Source organism: Gouania willdenowi, chromosome 13, assembly GCF_900634775.1.
Source record: "Gouania willdenowi chromosome 13, fGouWil2.1, whole genome shotgun sequence".
Classification (NCBI taxonomy): domain Eukaryota; kingdom Metazoa; phylum Chordata; class Actinopteri; order Blenniiformes; family Gobiesocidae; genus Gouania; species Gouania willdenowi.
In genome coordinates, this window is record NC_041056.1 from 15,166,749 (window position 1) to 15,185,486 (window position 18,738).

At 38.4% G+C, this 18,738-nt stretch overlaps 2 protein-coding genes across 2 annotated transcripts in view; both read left to right on the forward strand.

Moving 5' to 3' along the window:
• Nucleotides 1-12,323, forward strand: part of ppm1lb (protein phosphatase, Mg2+/Mn2+ dependent, 1Lb) — a 52,890-nt gene extending 40,567 nt beyond the window's left edge. Inside the window, exons 3-4 of the mRNA XM_028463974.1 lie at nucleotides 8,648-8,809; nucleotides 11,386-12,323. Coding sequence (XP_028319775.1) covers nucleotides 8,648-8,809; nucleotides 11,386-11,726 — 503 coding nt within the window. The 3' untranslated portion in view covers nucleotides 11,727-12,323. The remainder of the gene's footprint in view (nucleotides 1-8,647; nucleotides 8,810-11,385) is intronic.
• Nucleotides 12,324-12,473: 150 nt separating this feature from the next.
• On the forward strand, nucleotides 12,474-17,738 carry LOC114474060 (ADP-ribosylation factor-like protein 14). The gene is made up of 2 exons (XM_028463975.1): nucleotides 12,474-15,116; nucleotides 16,782-17,738. The coding sequence occupies exons 1-2, from the start codon at nucleotides 14,802-14,804 to the stop codon at nucleotides 17,091-17,093; spliced, it is 627 nt and encodes a 208-aa protein (XP_028319776.1). The 5' UTR covers nucleotides 12,474-14,801; the 3' UTR covers nucleotides 17,094-17,738.
• The last annotated feature ends 1,000 nt before the right edge of the window (nucleotides 17,739-18,738 follow it).

Consider the following 18,738-nt stretch of genomic DNA (forward strand, 5'->3'; position numbering starts at 1 on the left):
ACTAAAAACTGTTCTGTGGCCCACTTTTAGTTTCTGGTCACTGGGTTGAGGACATTTGGTGGAGATAAATGCTGTAACACACAAGTATGGCATACAATCAAAAGTCTGAACAATGTGTGGCTTGAGAACCTGCAAAGTGTTTACATGTGACTTTCATGTATGTGGTGCATGGGTCACAGGAATAAAAGAGCCTTTGAGAAAGCTTTCCATCCATGAGACTGGTGAGTCACACGATACATTGATTTGTTAAAGAAGAGAATTACGTAAAGGCTGCAGGCTTGCAGCGCCACAACCGATCATGAGTAAAGGTTGATCTGCTGCATCTTTTGTCACACTCACCTGCTCCTCATTGACTTTTAAGCTTATTGTCGTCTCCTTTAGAGCCTCTAGAGCAGCAGATAAGCATCAGCTTTCAGATCTATATTCTATGAAAACAGATACCAAGTAAATCCTTTCTAATCCATTCGACCTCTTCTGTTCTGAAGCTACGCAACGTGTTGCATCCAAACATTTTTCCTTCTTTTTGGTTTTACGTTTTAACACAAAATAAAGACTTAACACCCATATCTTGAATTGTTTTGGATTCTTTCTCGTGCAATTGATCCAACAATCACCTCCTTTACGGTGTACAGCTCGCTCCTTTCTGTTGTAATCAGGTCCTAAATTTGGCTGGCAGGGATGGGAATTCGTGGGGGGGCGATAATAATTACTCTGTCAGTTGAGTTCAGCATATCAGATTTATCCCTTGTTCGTTCATCCCCCTGTTGTTTATCAGCAGAAAGAAAAAAGATTTGAAAGAAAGATAGGGGATATGGGATTTGTATGTAATGCCCAAGAGCTTAAAGTCTATTATGGAAACAGTCTTAGGTGTGGTATTCATGAAGAGTTGACCTTCACGATGCTCTGTATCATATCACATGCTTGCATTTATTCAGGACTGTACGGTGGTGATTTAGTCCAATTATTAGCGCAAAACAAAGACCAGGATGACAAGTAATCATATGGTTAGGGTTAGGGTTAGGGTTAGATCGCTTTGGGTTTTATCTACGAATACATTCACCCAGGTAATTATTTTACAATGGGGGCCCAAACGGAAAGAGAAAAAATAAATGTTGAAGCACTACTAGTTAACTCTTTGAGGCCCCACATTACAACTTCCTATAATAACAGCTACCCTATATGCATGCTATCCAAATGTAGGCATGTTTTTTTTTTCATGTACAGGTATTTTGTCTTCCTCCCACAGTCCAAAACCACTTATGTCAGGATATTTGGAGTGTCCGATTTGCCCTTTTAGTGAATGGACACGTAAGCGTGTTTTGTGTTGACCATGTGATGTTGAGGGTTGAGAGCGCACCCTGTCTTAAGCGCGATGTGAGCTTTTGGAAAGGCAATAGATTCAAGATTCCCACAATCCTGTACAGGATAAAATGGGTGTAGAAGAGGAATTAAATAAAAAAACTAAATAAAGACACGAACATTTAGAAATCAAATAACTTAGACGGTTGACAGTGCAATGATATGATTAAAATCAGCTGCTTTTTTCAGGGCACATTTTCTTTGTGTGGAAAATTGGCTTCACATCAATTCATTAACTTCAGTTTTTGAAAATTGTCTGAAGTTGGATGCATTTTTGTGCTTTGAAGCTGCAACTGAAGTCATCCCTGTGGTACAATTGTTATTTAGCATAGCCCAACCACCCCGTCAACATAAGTGTATATGAGTTGCATAAAAATCCAATATCTTTGGATCTGCTGTAGACAGTTGAATCCTTCTTTACTGCTGTCTAAAGTGTCAGTTGAGATCAGAAATAATTTGGCTGAGACATTTTTTTTTTTTTTTTTTATGAAGTACTTCTTGGCCAGCAAAAAAAATGGTTCCTAAATTCTTTAACATGTCAAGTCAATGTTGTGGTTGTTAAAATATGCACTCTTCCCTAAAAATAACACATTTAAAGGGGAAAAGATGGTCAAAGAAGTAGGCCTTGATAAATATGAATGCTCAAATCAGGCCAATCGTTATTGAAAAAAAAAGCTGCAAAAAAGGTTTGACCAGTTAAAAATATGGACTCATCTGCTATAAGGCTTATCCTTAGGGGCCTGTACTACAAAGCTGGATAAATACATCTGGATATCTCCCAGAGCAGCTGTACTACGAAGCTGGTTATCTCGATGATTTAGACCTGGCTGCGTGCGCGCTCACATAAAACTTGAGATTGCAGCGTCTGGCCAATCACAAATACTAAGAAACCGAGCAGAGCAACTTACGTCACCATGAGGAAAAATTCTTAAAAACATAAAGAATTAAAACCCATAATTCAGAACAAAAACAACACTGTTGCTGCGGAAAAAGCACGAAGGAAGGAATGCAGGTGGATAATTGGTTTTTCACTTTATTATACAGTATAGACGACAACTTCTTTCTAACCACGTATTCGCCTCATTTTGAGTGCAGTCTGTAACATTTTACTGGACTGAGACTGTCACTGGCGCCAACAGCGTATAGAATTTATCGGTCAGAGAGCAACATGTAAAGAGAATGACCCCCCCCCCCCTCCCCGTTTTTGAGCTGGTCATTTTCCACCAGAGCACTCAGAGAGTTCAAATCTCCACCAAGTTTAGAAGAGTAGAACCAACCTAACATCCACATTATGCTCCAAAATTTGTTGTGGATAATGTATAAACAATACCTGCCAGATCATCTCCAAAATCAAACCTGTTCTTCATTTTGACTTTATCTATCAGCTCACCAAACTGCAGTGGCGTGCCGTGCATTTCACACCTAGGCCTTCAGTGATGTCCTACACTGAATGAATCCACCTCTTAATACCATCATTATGACGTCATGTCTCTCGAAACCATACATTTATACAGAAACAAACATAGTCGAGTACAACTACTTTATTTACGGAGCATTTAAAATCAATACATCCGTATTAACAATTAAGAGTAGTAAAGTAAAAGTTATATGATCGCTTGGATACTGTCACAACTTAAAAATAAAAGGCAATTAGTCTACAAAAGTCCACTAAACATTCATTTCCGACAGTGGTGAAATGGTGTAGCCTACTCCTTGAACGTTTGATATAGACTAAAGCGAAACAATTCAGTCCCTTCACTGAAGTCACAGATGCGCCAGGTACCGGCACATTATGGGCTCTGTCCCGATGGTAAAGCGCAGGCTGCGCCCAGCGCGGCACGGCGTAGACCGTACCGCCTGACCGTCAAGACAGGGCTTACGAAATAAAATCACAAAAATATAGAAAAAAAAGAAGATAAAAAAGCTTTTACTCACCAAAACGACTATCCCCACTTATTTGAACACAAAATCCATCCTCCTTTCTTTCCTCAAGAAGACTTCAATGACTGTTGTACAGTTTATCTGTCCGTCTCAGTTCCACCAATAAGTCCTTTTCTATCGACATGGAGGCTAGTACTGAAAGCCGAGTCTCTCTGAACCTGTGAGCCAGGGATACCGCTCGTAGCTGCTGCTTTGAAAGTGGCGCACAAACCCTTTTCCCGGCTGGGACAGGTTAGCTAGCGCGGGGGTTGGACGACCTATCCCCACAATATCAAGTTTTTCTTGAAAGGTCCATCTTGAAAATGGCGTTGCATGTATATCAGCGACCAGGTCCATCTCTTCTCCTCCTTCAGCCATTGTGGGTTGAAAAAAACACTATTAACGTTTTAGCTCGTTCGAGTCGCTAACGAGACACCAGCTTCCATTTGGTCAACGTCACTCTACTTTGCACTACTAGTGCGTATCCAAGCAGAGGACTTGAACGTCAGAAGGTGTCACGTTCAACGTGAGACCTGCTAGCTGGCCCTGATGTCACCAACTCGAAATCTGATTGGTTATCACAATCTGTCTGTTTCAGTTCATTTAAGTGTACAGGGGCCCCCACTGTTAACTCTGCAGGCCTCGGGAAGATTTCGTGGAGCCTGGCAACACGTGACAGCTCAAATATGATTGGATGAAAGCTATAAGATAAATATACATTCCTGGAAGCAGCGCAACCAAGAGGAAAGCTATGAAATGAAGAGAAAAGACTATGAGGAATAATTTAATACATATTTATGAAAAAAATATATTAAAATTAAATTTATTTTCTGATTATGTTTAGGCCAGCAGAGAAGGCCTTGCTGGCCCTGACGGCCCACCACTGCAAAACTGAGTTTAAATCTGTTCAGAACATTTTAAGATATCCTGCTTAAAATCCTCTATATTAACAGACAGATAGACAGACGGACAAACGGCGGTAAAAACATTACCTACTTAACGGAGGTAAAGAGAACTGATTGGTCAGGATACAGGGGCTGATTAGACCCTGGGCAGGAAACCAGTCTGTTGCTTTGCTAACACATAGAGACATATAACTCATGGGAGAAAATTAGCAATTTCAATCAAACTAACCTAGTTGGAGTACCAGAGAAACCCCACTCAGGGACGGGGGAGAATATGTAAGGTCCCAGGTCTTCTGATATTCTTTGACTTTAAAGGAGACAATAAGCATTGAATATCATGAATTCAGGAGCAGTGATTTATTGGGTTGATAAAGTCTTAACAGAGTCAAGGTATTAGTACCTGGCAAGATCCAGATTGATGTGTAGCCCTCCCTCTAACTCCAGTTCTCCACATCGATCTGGGTCTGTTTCTGGCAAATCCTTTCGGAACCAGGGAGGGACATGAACAGAATGCTTGAAGCTGATTGGGAGAAACGCCTGTCCACCATGATTTGTTTTACTCAATTACACGGTAACACATGATGATGTCATCATCGGCATGCGACGCAGAGACGCTGCTACAACAACAACAAGGCTCTGCTGGTGAAAACTTTATTTTGGGATAGTAATGCTGCGGTCATTATGTCGTTGAGTGACTTTTGCCCTTTTTGCAACATGAGTATGCGAGTTAAGGGCACGTAAGCCATCCCCCTGAGTTGGCATCTTTCTATTTTGATTCGGAGCTATGCTAATAGCGGTAGCCCAGCTAGTTCCTCTCCTCACAACTGCGCATGCACCACTTTTGCTTTGGTGCTTCTACCTTCGTCACACCCGGATGTCCCGCCCAAAACCACAACACTGCCTCATGATTGGTTCAAATTGGTTCGATTTGCCTTTGAAAGGCAAAGGTGGGAACAGCACAAGATGGATTTTGGTGTTTGTGAACACCGGGATAATCCATCTTGCAGGCAAGGTTAAGATATTAGTGCATTTAATGCCGATTGGAGGTGGAGACTTTGATGTTAATGTGATTGGAGTGTTGAAGCTGTGCCTGGCCAAACTAAGGCAGTAATTAGCATGAGTGCAGTATGCATGTGAGGCAGGACTGGGTGTCATTTTATTAAGGAGTGCTGAATGTATGGCGAGGCTAATTGGGAGAGGGGCTGCTAGGAAAGGCACCTCGGTCCATTATCCCGATCACCATGGGAACTAGATAAGAATAATTAGTGTAGTAGTACAGCGGCCGCCATGGAAGCCAACAATACAGATTGAGGATCCGTACAATGATAAGACTAATTGAAATTGATTTTTTTTTTTACAAACCATGTGAAAGATTTAGAAAGTCTTAAGTACAAATAAATGGCATCAGAATCCGTCCCATCGTAGCTCTCCGCTGCTGCTCCTTGTCCCAATTACTTTCTCATTTTGTTCAGTTCTGCTTTTTTCTCCCAGCCAAAAATAACATGGGAATAATAAAGTCATTGTGCTGCTGATAAGAAATCTTTGCCTAATTCTCTCCCCTCTTAGTTCTCCACCCTTCCTGCACACTCACTTCTCATCTCAGCTGTGTCCACTCTCTCGCTCTCTCTCTCTCTGTTCTTCCCATCTCATTCTTCACATACTGACGGCATTAAACTTGATGACCATTCATGAAGGAATGGATTTATAAGCTTCAGCTTAATGTGAAACACCTCGAGTATAAACAACAGGCCAAAGTGGCAGCAAACTGTAAAACTTTGAATGGAGTTAGAGAAATCAGCATTTCAGGTCTTATTGTACAGAGTAGTGATATATCCTACTCAAGTAGAAGTACTGTTAATTGATTGAAATTATACTGAAGTACAAGTATAAAGTCGCTCAATTAAATAGTACTGAAAGGAAAAGTTACTAGTTACTTTCACTCTCCACATACTGTATATTGTTGGTAATAAATCTTGCCACGGTTCCCTTGCATACAGTAAACATCTCATATATAAACTTAAAAATGAAGAGACCAAATCTTGCACAATTTGATCTTAATTTATTTCCCGCAAAGGCATCTGTATAAAATAAAGTTCTCAGTTAATTCAACTCAAAATAAATAAATTCTCAGGCTCTAAGTATAGCTACATTTATGAACTCTAAAACTGAGAAATAACCGGCATTCAATTTCATTTTGGCACTGTGCGTTACGCTTCATCTGGTTGGTCGGCTATAATGTGATGCATTTGTATTTTGTCTGGTCATTTAATTTTTTTCATTTTTACAATGTCCGTTGATCATTTTAAAATATATATTATTTTTTTTACTCAGTATCGGTTGGGTGTGGAATTGTAATTAATTATTTTACTACTTTTAAAACATACTTTACTGTTTACTTTAACATTAAGTACAAGTAAAATTACTGATTTGGAAATATAGTAAAAAAAAAAAAGTACAAGTACCTATAAAAGCTACTCAATTACAGTAACTTGAGTACTCATATTCCGTTACTTTCACCTCTGCATTTAACTCTTTTATATTTTCCTAATGCACTTAAAACTTCATTCAAGTTTATTAAGTGTCCATTTTAGGACTTTTTCCTCTCATTTTAATCTTTTTTTTTTACTCTGTTTTGAGGACCAGTAGCCATAATATTTCCCATTTTTCCTTCATTCTTTTATCCCTCTCTCCACAACGCTGTCTTTACTCTGTCTCTGTGTGAGCAGATGGCTGAACCGGCCAATCAGTTCTTCCTCTGCAGGACTTTGGATTTCAGACAATAAGCTCTCAGATCCCGCATCCGTCTACTCTCTTTTCTGCCGGGCTGGGAAGCTGAACAAAGAGAGGAAGGATGAGGAGAATATGAAAGTATTTTGGAAAGTGGTGTTGGGAAGAAAAAAGTTACATTAAACAGTGTTTGTATTATTTGCAGATGGCTTCATAAACCTCGTCTTAAGCAGGATGGAAGTGTGTGCTTTGGAAGTGTACCAAAGTTTCACACCATGATTCTCTCAAGAGTCGTCGAGTTAATCTTAAATGGGAAGGATGAAGGAAAGGAGCACAGAGAGAATCCAACACAAATCTTCTGGGCACAATTTGCCAGTTTTAGCCATATCCATCGTTTAGCACCATAGCTGTGTGTCTGAGTCCTTTGATGATAGTTTATGCAACCATGTGGTAACATGGTTGGAGAAGTTAGTAAAAAGAATGCTGGGTGTGGTTCAAGTGGTAAAGTTCTTTATCCTGCGACATACGCCGAATTTGCGCCGGGGGTTGGGGTATGGTACTGCAGCAAAAACGAAGCAGAAAGCAGCCGCCGGTAACGACACAGTCAGCCTCACAGAACTAAAAAAGTGAGAAGAAATCAGGGCTTTCTTCTTGCAAATAGGACATTACATTTGATTTTTTACAGCAGTTTTACTATGTTTTGCACTAAATGCGAGGATTCATTGGATTTTTTAATGTTCTTGGAAGATTTTGAGACCACTTTTGATGGAGTACATCGATAGCTTAGCTTTAAAGGTGAGGAGTGCTGGCTTGTTTACGTCACCCTTTTTTTCCAAGTTTGACAAAATAATTGAGCGTGAATGAGTGAGAAGATGCATTTCGACCCGTATTCGGTACGGTGGATATTACGACGCATTGACGCAAATATTTGATGTCAACACTATCAATTATGTTTTTAATCCTTTTTGCATTATTGTATATGTTACACACATTGTGGTTGGCGCAAATCTCGAGATGGTCTATATATTTCATTGTATTTTTTTTTTTGCCCCCCTGGCAAGAATCTCAAACTGCATCTATGTCCTGCAACGACAAGAAAAAGCAGTTTAGTCTTTAGTATTAATTATCCATGTGTGAGAGTTAGGGGTGTCCCGATATCAGTTATCAGCCAGAAAACTAATATTGGATTTCATTGGACTGCATCTAAAATCTTCGATATATATTATATTGTATTTATTCAATTGAAGAAGACTGTAGATATTATGTTCAAGGTCAAAATGTATGTAACCAATTGGTTAATAATAAAAGGGTCAGTTTTTCTTATACCTGCTGTTGTTGACTATTATTTTCTGTTTGAGTAACATCACTTGATCAAGCCTTTTCTAACGTTCCACACTACAAAATAAGTAATAAAAGTATGTATGATTTGTGCTGATATCGTATCGGATCGATATCGGCCAATAATCGAGGCTGCAATATCGGTATCGTATCGGAAGTGAAAAAGTTGTATCGGGACTTCCCTCGTGAGAGGGCACTTAAAGCCTGGGTTAATCACATACATTTCTCTAAGATAGTAGAATTGTTTCTATTCTCTTTGTTTTGTTGTGATAAAAACAACTCCACACAGTCATGAAACTTGTATGAGGTGTCATTGATTATCCTTTAATGTTCTGACCCACTGCTGCTCCACCTTTCTGTCTCCACCTCACACTATCTTCTCTTGCTCTTTGTTCCAGGCACTACATGCCTGGTGGCTCTGCTGTCTGATAAGGAGCTGACGGTGGCAAATGTCGGAGACTCCCGAGGAGTTCTTTGTGATAAAGACGGAAACGCCATCCCTCTATCATATGACCACAAACCTTACCAGCTCAAAGAACGCAAAAGAATCAAGAAGGCTGGTGAGAAAAAATAAAAATAAAATAGCTGCAGTCTAGTCTGATTCACTAAGCTTGCAGCTATTAACTTGTTTTTTTTTTTTCCTATTCTTGTTTCAAACCCTTCTGAGTGATCACACAGTCTGCTCACAGCATCAGCTTATCAAACAGTCAGACCGTGCACACTGCTTTAGGTATATTAGAAGTCATTATTCTCCCTCCAACCCAGACTGGACGTGTGTTTAACAGTAGACAGATTAGTCATTGTTAGCACAGCACACCATCCCCATCTAGTGGTATCCTTTTATACAGTCAACACAAACGTACATGACTTTAGCTTTAGTTGACTGTTCTTTTTCTCATACAACAGGTTTGTGTTCACTGTTTTACAAATGCTTGGATATTGTTATTATTATCTACCTTCAGTGAGCAGCTGATTATATTGTTTAACTCAAAAGAATAATTTATATTTAAAAAACTATTTTATGTGAATAATAAGTGCACGTTCGAAAAAAGCCCTCCCTCTTATAAAACTGTCTATTCTCTCCCTTTTGTGATAAATCCTTTTGAACACAGACATATAAAGAAATCCACACACAGTTGATAGACAGAGGGACCGTGATAGAGATTATTTAGAATATAATTCAACTAAAAGGTGACATAGCTGTGTTGCTTAAAGTTACTTTTCAACATTTTGCTTTAGGTACTTACTGTTTTAATAATAATATTACTGATACTTAATTTGATTAAATTAATATATAATAATAATTAATATTATTAATAATTATTAATTAATCATTTATAATAATATTTATATATTACTTACTAATTTCTATACACATTTTATTATTTTATTTTGAAATGATATACCTTACTATTATTGTTAATATTACCCAGGTTTTATTATTAATGTTAATAACTATTTATTATATATACTCAAAAAACTGCATAAAATGCATTGTGCATTTTTTGGGAAATTTAACCCCAACTTCTGCAAACATTTTATATTATAAAGTGCTAAACATGTCGGCCATTGAAGATGCTTTCCTGGTATTGTTTTCTTTAACAATTGTATTCCTAAAGTATTCTGTTTTTCACATAGCCTCATTTGTTCCTGACTTTCTATTTATGTAACTTATACAGAATTTAATATTTATTAGTACTACCATGGTGTGCAACTATACACCTTTGCAACCTGTGTAACACTGTAATTACTACACCCCGAATCATTTTTTACTGTTTATCAATTAATAAATCTCAAATAAGTTGGTCTACTGCTAAATATGCCCAATTACTCCTATATTAAAAAAAAAATATTGAATCGATTGTATTGGCTATTTATGTCTTTTATTCTATAATGTAGAATTAATAAATATTTGTTCAAGCTGTAAAGGAAAATTACTGCCCTTTAAAGAAAAATATTATACATAATAAGATATTATTTTTAGTGTGAAACCAAATTCATACAGTTTGTCTGTCAGGCCTTACCTTTAAGTAATGCTTTTGCTTTGAACTGTTCAAGCCTTAGAAGACACACAGTTGAATTGGCAGGATATAAATGAATGTATTTGTACACATTTCAATGTATAAATTAATATGTGTTCAGTGAGCTGAGCTGATTTAATCACGTTAAGGCATCACTCCTCTTTATTCACTTCAATTCAATGAACTTTATTTATATAGCGCAGATTACAACAAAGTCATCCTGAAGCGCTTAACAAAACATAGAGTCCATAGTAAGAAAGAAAGAACCCAACAAGATCCACATGAACAAGCATTTAGCGACAGTGGGAAGAAAAAACTCCCTCCTTTTTAAAGGCAGAAATCTCCAGCGGAACCAGGTTCAGAGGTGGCAGCTACCCGCTTTGACTGGTTGGGGTTAGTGAACAGAAGAGCAAACAGAATAGGATAGAAGAATAGTCCATCCAAGTGTTCCAGACCAGTTAAGCTGTGAACCATTGATCAGTCCATCCAAGTGTCCCAGACTAGTTGAGCCGCGAACCATTGATCAGTCCATCCGAGAGTCCTAGAATAGTTGAGCCGTGAACCATTGATCAATCTTCCAAGTGTTCCAGACTAGTTGAGCCGCAAACCATTGATTAGTCCATCCGAGTGTCCCAGACTAGTTGAGCCGCAAACCAATGATCTGTCCATCAAAGTGTCCCAGACTAGTTGAGTTGCAAACCATCGAGCCATCAGGAACCACCAGCTCCAGTATCAAGACACCTGAAACTTAAAAGAGGGTGAGGAGAAGGCACATACTGCAGGAAAAACATGATACACTTTGATGCACTCGTTCCTAGTGGTTAGGTTAACATTAAACATCTTGCAGCATCTTCTATGCTCTGAAATGCTACCACTACCGAAGAGGTTTCGTCTTGTACTGGTCGCACATAATGATATATGGGGTGGACATCAGTGTAAATGGTGTGAAGCAGTCTGAGCAGTATTAGCAGCTTTAGTTCATCAATTGTCACATGTTTGTGATTTGGTGGGTTATTGGTTTGTAGAATGTTTTTCTGCTTTTCTTCTCATCTGTGTCTTCTTTTTGCCTTATTTGATTTCATACTCCCTCCACACCCTGTATTTTCCATCCTCAGGTGGATTCATCAGTTTCAACGGCTCGTGGCGTGTCCAAGGCATCCTGGCCATGTCCCGCTCTCTGGGCGATTACCCTCTAAAAAACCTCAACGTGGTCATCCCCGATCCCGACATCATGTCCTTCGACCTGGATAAGCTCCAGCCTGAGTTTATGATCCTGGCCTCTGATGGCCTGTGGGACACCTTCAGCAATGAGGAAGCAGTTCGCTTCATCAGGGAACGCCTGAATGAGCCTCATTTTGGTGCCAAGAGCATCGTCCTCCAGTCTTACTACCGCGGCTGCCCCGATAACATCACTGTCATGGTGGTCAAGTTAAAAAGCAAGTCCAGTGAAAAGTAGTCCACACAAAGCAACCTGAATGATGTAATGTTAAAAGTAAGTGATTTTTCAAAAATGTTGTGGCCCCAAACTATGTCTTTAACAGATATCATGGTACTCACCTACTTATTTCAATTGAGAAATATAAAGGCATCCTTTCTGTGTGATAAAGAGCCGGGTCACTGTTATGCAAAGAAGATTAATATTATTAATACCAGGATTCTACACAGGTCATTTCATTGTACATGTATGTTTGCGTGCTTTATAAGAAAACAATCTGTATGTAATATGTTTTATTTTATTCAAGGATACCAATAAAATACTTACTATAGTTTGAGAAACTACCCCGTAATCAGATTTCCATGCATTATTAATTGCTATCGTCATCTTGTGACGTCGATCTGTGAGTCTATTGATAATGGCAGATTGCTGTTATATTTGAACCTGTAAACCAGTGGTTCCCAAACGTTTTGTGCCCAAGGCACAAAACGTTTTGGTTTTGTACACCAAAGGACAAGTAAAAATCTGAAGGCACACCTATTGTGCAAAATGTGCATAATTATATACTAATGCCAAATAAAATGTGACAAAGACAACTATATTACTCATGAAATATTTATTAACAAAATATTTCAAAAAAGAGATGTTTGCCTCTGTATTATGAAATTAAATTAAAATTAAATTAATTAAATCGGGGCTTTCGCCTTTAATTGGCCATGTAATGTTACTACATTAATGGAATTTGTCCTCTGCATTTAACCCATCCCTGAGGAACAGTGGGCAGCCATTTTGCGGCACCTGGGGAGCAGTTCGGGGTAAAGGGACTTGCTCAACATGCCACAGTGATGGCCCAGGTGAGGTTTGAACCGGCAACCCTCCGATTACAAGCCCAGCATCCTTAACCACTCTGCCACCACTCCCCATTCATAGTACATACATAGTAGTAAATTAAAAAAAAAAAAAAAACTGTTATTTTTTGCATAGTTGCAAATGTATGGTTGTAACAAAACTCCACGGCACACCCGGACACCAGTGTGCCGCGGCACACCGTTTGGGAACCCCTGCTGTAAACTTTTCAACCTCAAAGAGAGAGAAACCTCCTTCATTTAAATCTTATCCACAAACTGTTTATATCTTTGGGACTGAAATATCTCAGAAGCCTTTGAATGAATTTAGTAAATATTGCCTTATGTTCATTTTACCGTCTTGATGCCGACTGTACTTGTTTTGGATGAAAAGCTGTGGACCATGCCATGCACAATGCATGATCTCAGTGTCACAACGTGTTAGTTCAATTGTAGAATAACGTTGTTTCAGAAATTGTCTCTTAGAGACATGAAGTATAAGACGAATGTACATATTGTCCTGATGCCAGTGTCTCACCTGTTTAACTTAACCATGAGATGTGTTTCAGATGAAGCTGTTTGTGCTTTTACATTTCTCTGTAGTCTGTTCTGAGTCTGACAATGTATGTCACAAAATGTTTGTGTGTCATTCTTTCCTCATTTTTCTGTGGATTTTAATGAACTGTCTAAAAAAGATCTGATTTTTGAAATGTAAATAACAAAATTTAAATCACTTCATTCTTTGTAATGAATAGATATCACAGAAAATCTGAATTCTACTTGTATAAAGTCTACACATCAGTGACGATTTCATGCACAGAGAAAAGAAACTATACTCGCACAATATTATAATTTACAACAATCATTAATATTTTAATAATGACTGTGGTACACACTTGTAAGTGCATACTGCTCAGACATTAACAGATTATGACCTGAATATCTTTATTTCACATTTGTTTATTTATTCCAAAGCATTATTTTGTTAAACTGACCCAAAATGAGCCCTGGTTAGTACAATATACTATGAAGACCGTGGGGCAAGTACTGACATAAGCAACCAAACGCTAACAGATCATCAATAAATACAGAACAACTGGAATCATGTACTGTATAACCCTGATATAATCCTCAACAATGAATCAGATTGTTTAAATGACCAAGATAGCTAACACAGTGTTAGAATATAAATGTATGTTAGCAGCCAAAGTGGTTAGCAACTCTGCCTTGTTTTGATAAAGTTGTAATTTTCTACTGCATCATGCATGTTTTTACTGAACATACTTTATGTCCAATTAGAAAACCAATATGTGTGATTTATTTTTCTCAATTTATTGTGAAATCCGTTTAGTAAGAAGACGGACACAGACGTCAAGGGTCTGTGTTTGCATTTACAGGTCAAATACTTTAACACAGTGTTTTTCAACTTTGGGGTCGTGACCCCATAGGAGGTTGGCTGGAATAAAAATAGGGTCGCCTGAAATGTCTAGTATTTGATTTTTTTTTTAAATGCTTTTGGAAATGATTATTCTTGTTCAAATTAAAACACCCCACACAATCTCAAACAGCTGTTTTTTTCTACTTTCTTAAAAATAGATAGTTCAAATCAAATTAAGTATAAAAATATCTTAGCTAGCGCATCTTGTCACTTTGTACACAATTCTAGCTACTCTGTATTTGTAACAGTAAAGCAAACATGATCAAAAATTAATTCTAGAGATAAAATATGTCTATGGTCCCCAGAGATTAGTGATATAAAAATGGGGTCACGGCCAGAAAAAGGTTGGGAACCACTTCTTTAAAGTTTATTCTCATTTAGGATGAGTGAGCTTTGGGAAGTAGCATTGGGAGCAGACATTTTGATCTAAATGTAAAACCACATTAAAACTTTAATCAGACAGTCACCCTAAATGTATCTGTGGCGTCAGTGTTATGAGGCACCAAGCCAATAGAAACACTGACTTCCTGGTGTCTGTGATGATCTAGAGCAGGTGTGATGTGGATTTACTGACTGACTTTACTGTGGGAACTTGAGAAGTTTCCTGACTGAGTTGCATCGTCACTGTAGATATGAATAGCTTTACTGAAAGCTGCGTAGGGACAGAAGGCCTCCTGTCACAGCAGAGGGGAGGGACTTGGTCTTCATAAGCAACTGGAGCCTACAAAGCTCACACAGCATTGACACAGACTGCATATATTTACATGCTCAACCAGGAGGAAGAAGCCAAACTATAAGCAGTGCTATTTCAACATGGGTGTGCCTGGATCTAAGCCTGGAAAACAAGCCCAGGTCCTGATGCTGGGCCTGGACGGCTCAGGAAAAACAACCCTCCTTTACAAGCTGAAATACAACGAGAGTGTGGAGACAGTGCCAACAGTGGGGTTCAACATAGAGACCGTGGAAACAGAAAGGGGCAGCCCAGGGCTGACGGTGTGGGATGTGGGGGGCCAGAGGAAGATGAGGCCTCACTGGAAGCATCACTACACTGACACAGCTGGACTGCTGTTTGTGGTGGACAGCTGTGCTCTGAAACGCATGGACGAGGCACGCAAAGAGCTTCAAAGGGTAAGTGAATCAGAAGTTAGAAATCCATCGAAAAAAAACTTTATATTTAGTGTGGACTTAGAAATCTCTTCTTTGGCTCACAGAGCAGACTGATGTGAGCCAGCTTGACCTCTAAACTCTACAGCAACATTCATACAGTATATAACAACAGCAAACAAGTTCATCTTTAATCTGATGTTAAAACAATCAACAATAAAATGTGATTAAATAAAACAATCGTGACCCCATTTTTAGATACAAAATTTCTGGCGGCCCCAAATATATATATATATATTTTTTTTTTTGAGATTTTGTTTTAGATCATGTTTGTTATACAGGTATAGCATACGGTTGTTTAAGATTGTGTGTTGGGTTTTAATTTGAAAAGGAATAATAATTAAAAAAAACATTTTTTTCAATCTTTAATTCTTTTTAACACATTCCAGTCGACCCCACATGAGGTCACGACCAAAAGGTTGAAAAACACTGATAAACAGCTTTACTAACTTGAAAAGACAACGCCCTCCAAGGTTTTAGCATCATATCTAAAAAAAATTGAAAATTGTATTAACCTTTGTAATAGATTTACCTAAGACCTCACACAGTTAAGAATATCATTTTAAAAGAATTCACCAAAATAAAATGCATGCTTGTATTAGATTGCAAATGAGAGTTTATAATTTAACAGTAATATTATTATGAGGACATTTAATATCGCTATTGTCAGATTCTGTACTCCTGATTGCTTGTGTAGAATCATTATTGGGGAACTAGACTTGATAAATGTGTAACATAGACACACACACACACACAGCATCAGGGGGTCGACAAAGAGGTAAAGACAATGATTCTTAAAACAGGAAGCAAAAGAGAACAAAGGCTTAGGAAGTCATGCTGCTGTTGATCACAGGACCAGGAAATGGAGAAGTGGGAACTCTGAACTGAAGGCGAAAAAGCACCAGAAGGGCAAAAGAGTCAGACAGAAGGATATATAGGGCAGGGGTGCCCAATCCTGGTCCTCGAGGGCCACTATCCAGCATGTTTTAGTTGTTTCCTTCTTCCAACACACCTTATTCAAATGATTAGGATCGTTATCAGGCTTCTGCAGAGCTTGATGATGAGTTGATCATTTGAATCAGGTGTGTTGGAAGAGGGAAAAATCTAAAACATGCTGGATAGTGGCCCTTGAGGACCAGGATTGGGCACCCCTGATATAGGGAGTCAGAGAGTGTAACATGTATTTTGGCCTCTGGAGAAGTCTGCTGTGAAGGAAGCAGAGAACCTCGGTCAAGCTTGTAACTTTAAATGTATCAGGGTTATTGATGACGACATGTATCAGGGTTATTGATTACGACATGTATCAGGGTTATTGATCACGACATGTATCGGGGTTATTGATTATGTTAATAAATCTAGTCATCTGTGTGAGGTGATGAAAGAAAGAAATTGACTGATGTCCAGGTCATTTGAAACACCAGCATTAAAAGATCTACGCTGACACATTCCTCAGACATTTTTAAAGATGTACAAAGAAAATCAAGTTATTTATTTTAATACTGTTGTCCTGCACTGTTTCTAGTTTGACATCCTGTACAGGATCTTATTCTTCTATGACCACTTAAGCCAGAACAATATTTAATCAGCCAACTTCTCATCAAAGTTTTTTTCTTTTTTTTTAATGTCTAGGTCTTGAAGTACGAAAGTCTCAAAGGAGTTCCTCTGGTGGTCCTGGCCAACAAGCAGGACCTCCCAGGAGCTCTGAACGTGGAGGATGTGTGTGTGATGCTGGACCTGATGAGAGTGTGTGGGGAGAGCAGAGCCTGGTTCATTCAGCCCTGCTCAGCCACCACAGGGATGGGCCTGGAGGAAGGATTCAGGAGGATTGTTTATCTGATGAAGACCCCCCTGAAACAGACTCAGGAAGACATTCGAGTTAAAATGAGATCGAAAGGCTTCAGCCTCACAGCAGCCAAACAAATCATTCTCTGTGGCAGTTGATGGATGACCTTATTTATGCATTAACATACCAAGTACAGAGTACCTCCTCACGGCCTCTGGAAGGGTTTTGATAGGCAAGTTTGGCATGCAGTGGCCTAAGTTGTGATTATCTGTGCAGTACAACTTGTGATGAGTTGTGGGTACAACACAGTTTTCTTAGATGGTGAAGCAAGCCAAAATGTTCGCTGAAGGCTTGGGTTGGAATGGATTGTTGTAGCAGTTTTTATTATTGGAGAAGCTAAGAAAAATGGGGTGAATCTGAACAATGTGTTACTGACAGAAATGTATTGTTTTTAAATTTAACATTTGTTTTAATTAATGACAAAATGTTAAAATTTCAAAACATTTGCTTTAAAGGTTTTTCAAAAAAAGATTTAAAATCTGTTGTTGCTGATTACTGTTGGTATTAATAATTACAATTTTGTACCAGTGTTTATTATTCAGTCTGATGAGTTGCACACAGGCTTTTTGGATAGTGACCCTCTGTAGATTCTGAGATAAACTCCCACTCTCCCGGGAGGGGGGGGGCAAGAGCTCTGTAAAATTTAGATCCTCCAGCCCTGCAGGTCGACATAGGAGGATCCACAGTTGATTATCAATAATCTGATTTGATTCTGAAATAAAAATGTATCTGCTTTTGATGTACAAAAATTTTGCAAGTTAGTACAATTAGTTTGGCATTTGATTACTCTCATCGTTGCGTTAGACAAGATCAACTACAATATAGCCGCAAGCAGAAATAAACGGCTCTCGCCTTTGCCACGCCGTTTTGCCGTGTCGTTTTGCAGTGTTGCCTTTGCCGCGCTGCCTTCACCAAACTGCACCGCCTTCGGCAATCTAATACTGTTTTGAACAGTTTGAGAGTCTTTCAGAGCCAAAGGTGTGTGTACATATAATACATAAAATAAGAGTGTTTGGCTTCAATTTTCACAGAATGGATGTAATAGCAGGATACAATAAATAATAAATAAATAAAAGCATTTTTTATAATCTTCTCATTAAAGATACTCATGTTCAAAAGGCGTAAGAAGAAGGGTAAAACTTTTCTAGTTCTACCCACTTGTATTAATTATTTAATAGTGGAGTGAAAGTAAAAAGTGTCCCCCAAATATAATACTCAAGTACAGATACTACAAAATATTACTTTATCAATAATATCAATCACAAAAACGTATTCCCTGAAGAAAATGCAAGTGAGGATGCAGGTGCTGGCCATTGCATTAGGTTAGCATTAGCAATAGCTTTAGCAATAGCATTAATCTAGTGTTAGTATTAGCTTAGCATTACCATTAACCTAGTGTTAGCCTTAGCCTTGGCAACGTCGGATTTGTTTTGACTGCAATGATACCGTTTATTTATTATTTCATAAAATTTTCCACCGGGAGCTTTGCAGAACAGCTCAATGTTGACAGGTAGTTATGGTAACTTGCAGTCGGGTAGAATCCATGAAAGTTGCATTGTACAATGTGTATGTTAGAGCGGCTACTGTTCTTTTCTTTTTTTAAATATGGTTATGTTTAAAATACATAACATTCATCCTTAATGAATATATATATATATAAATATCTGAGAGACCTGCTGGGTTCTGACTAACAGACTTGCTTTTAACTGCTAAAACTACCACTACAACCACTTAAATTATTAC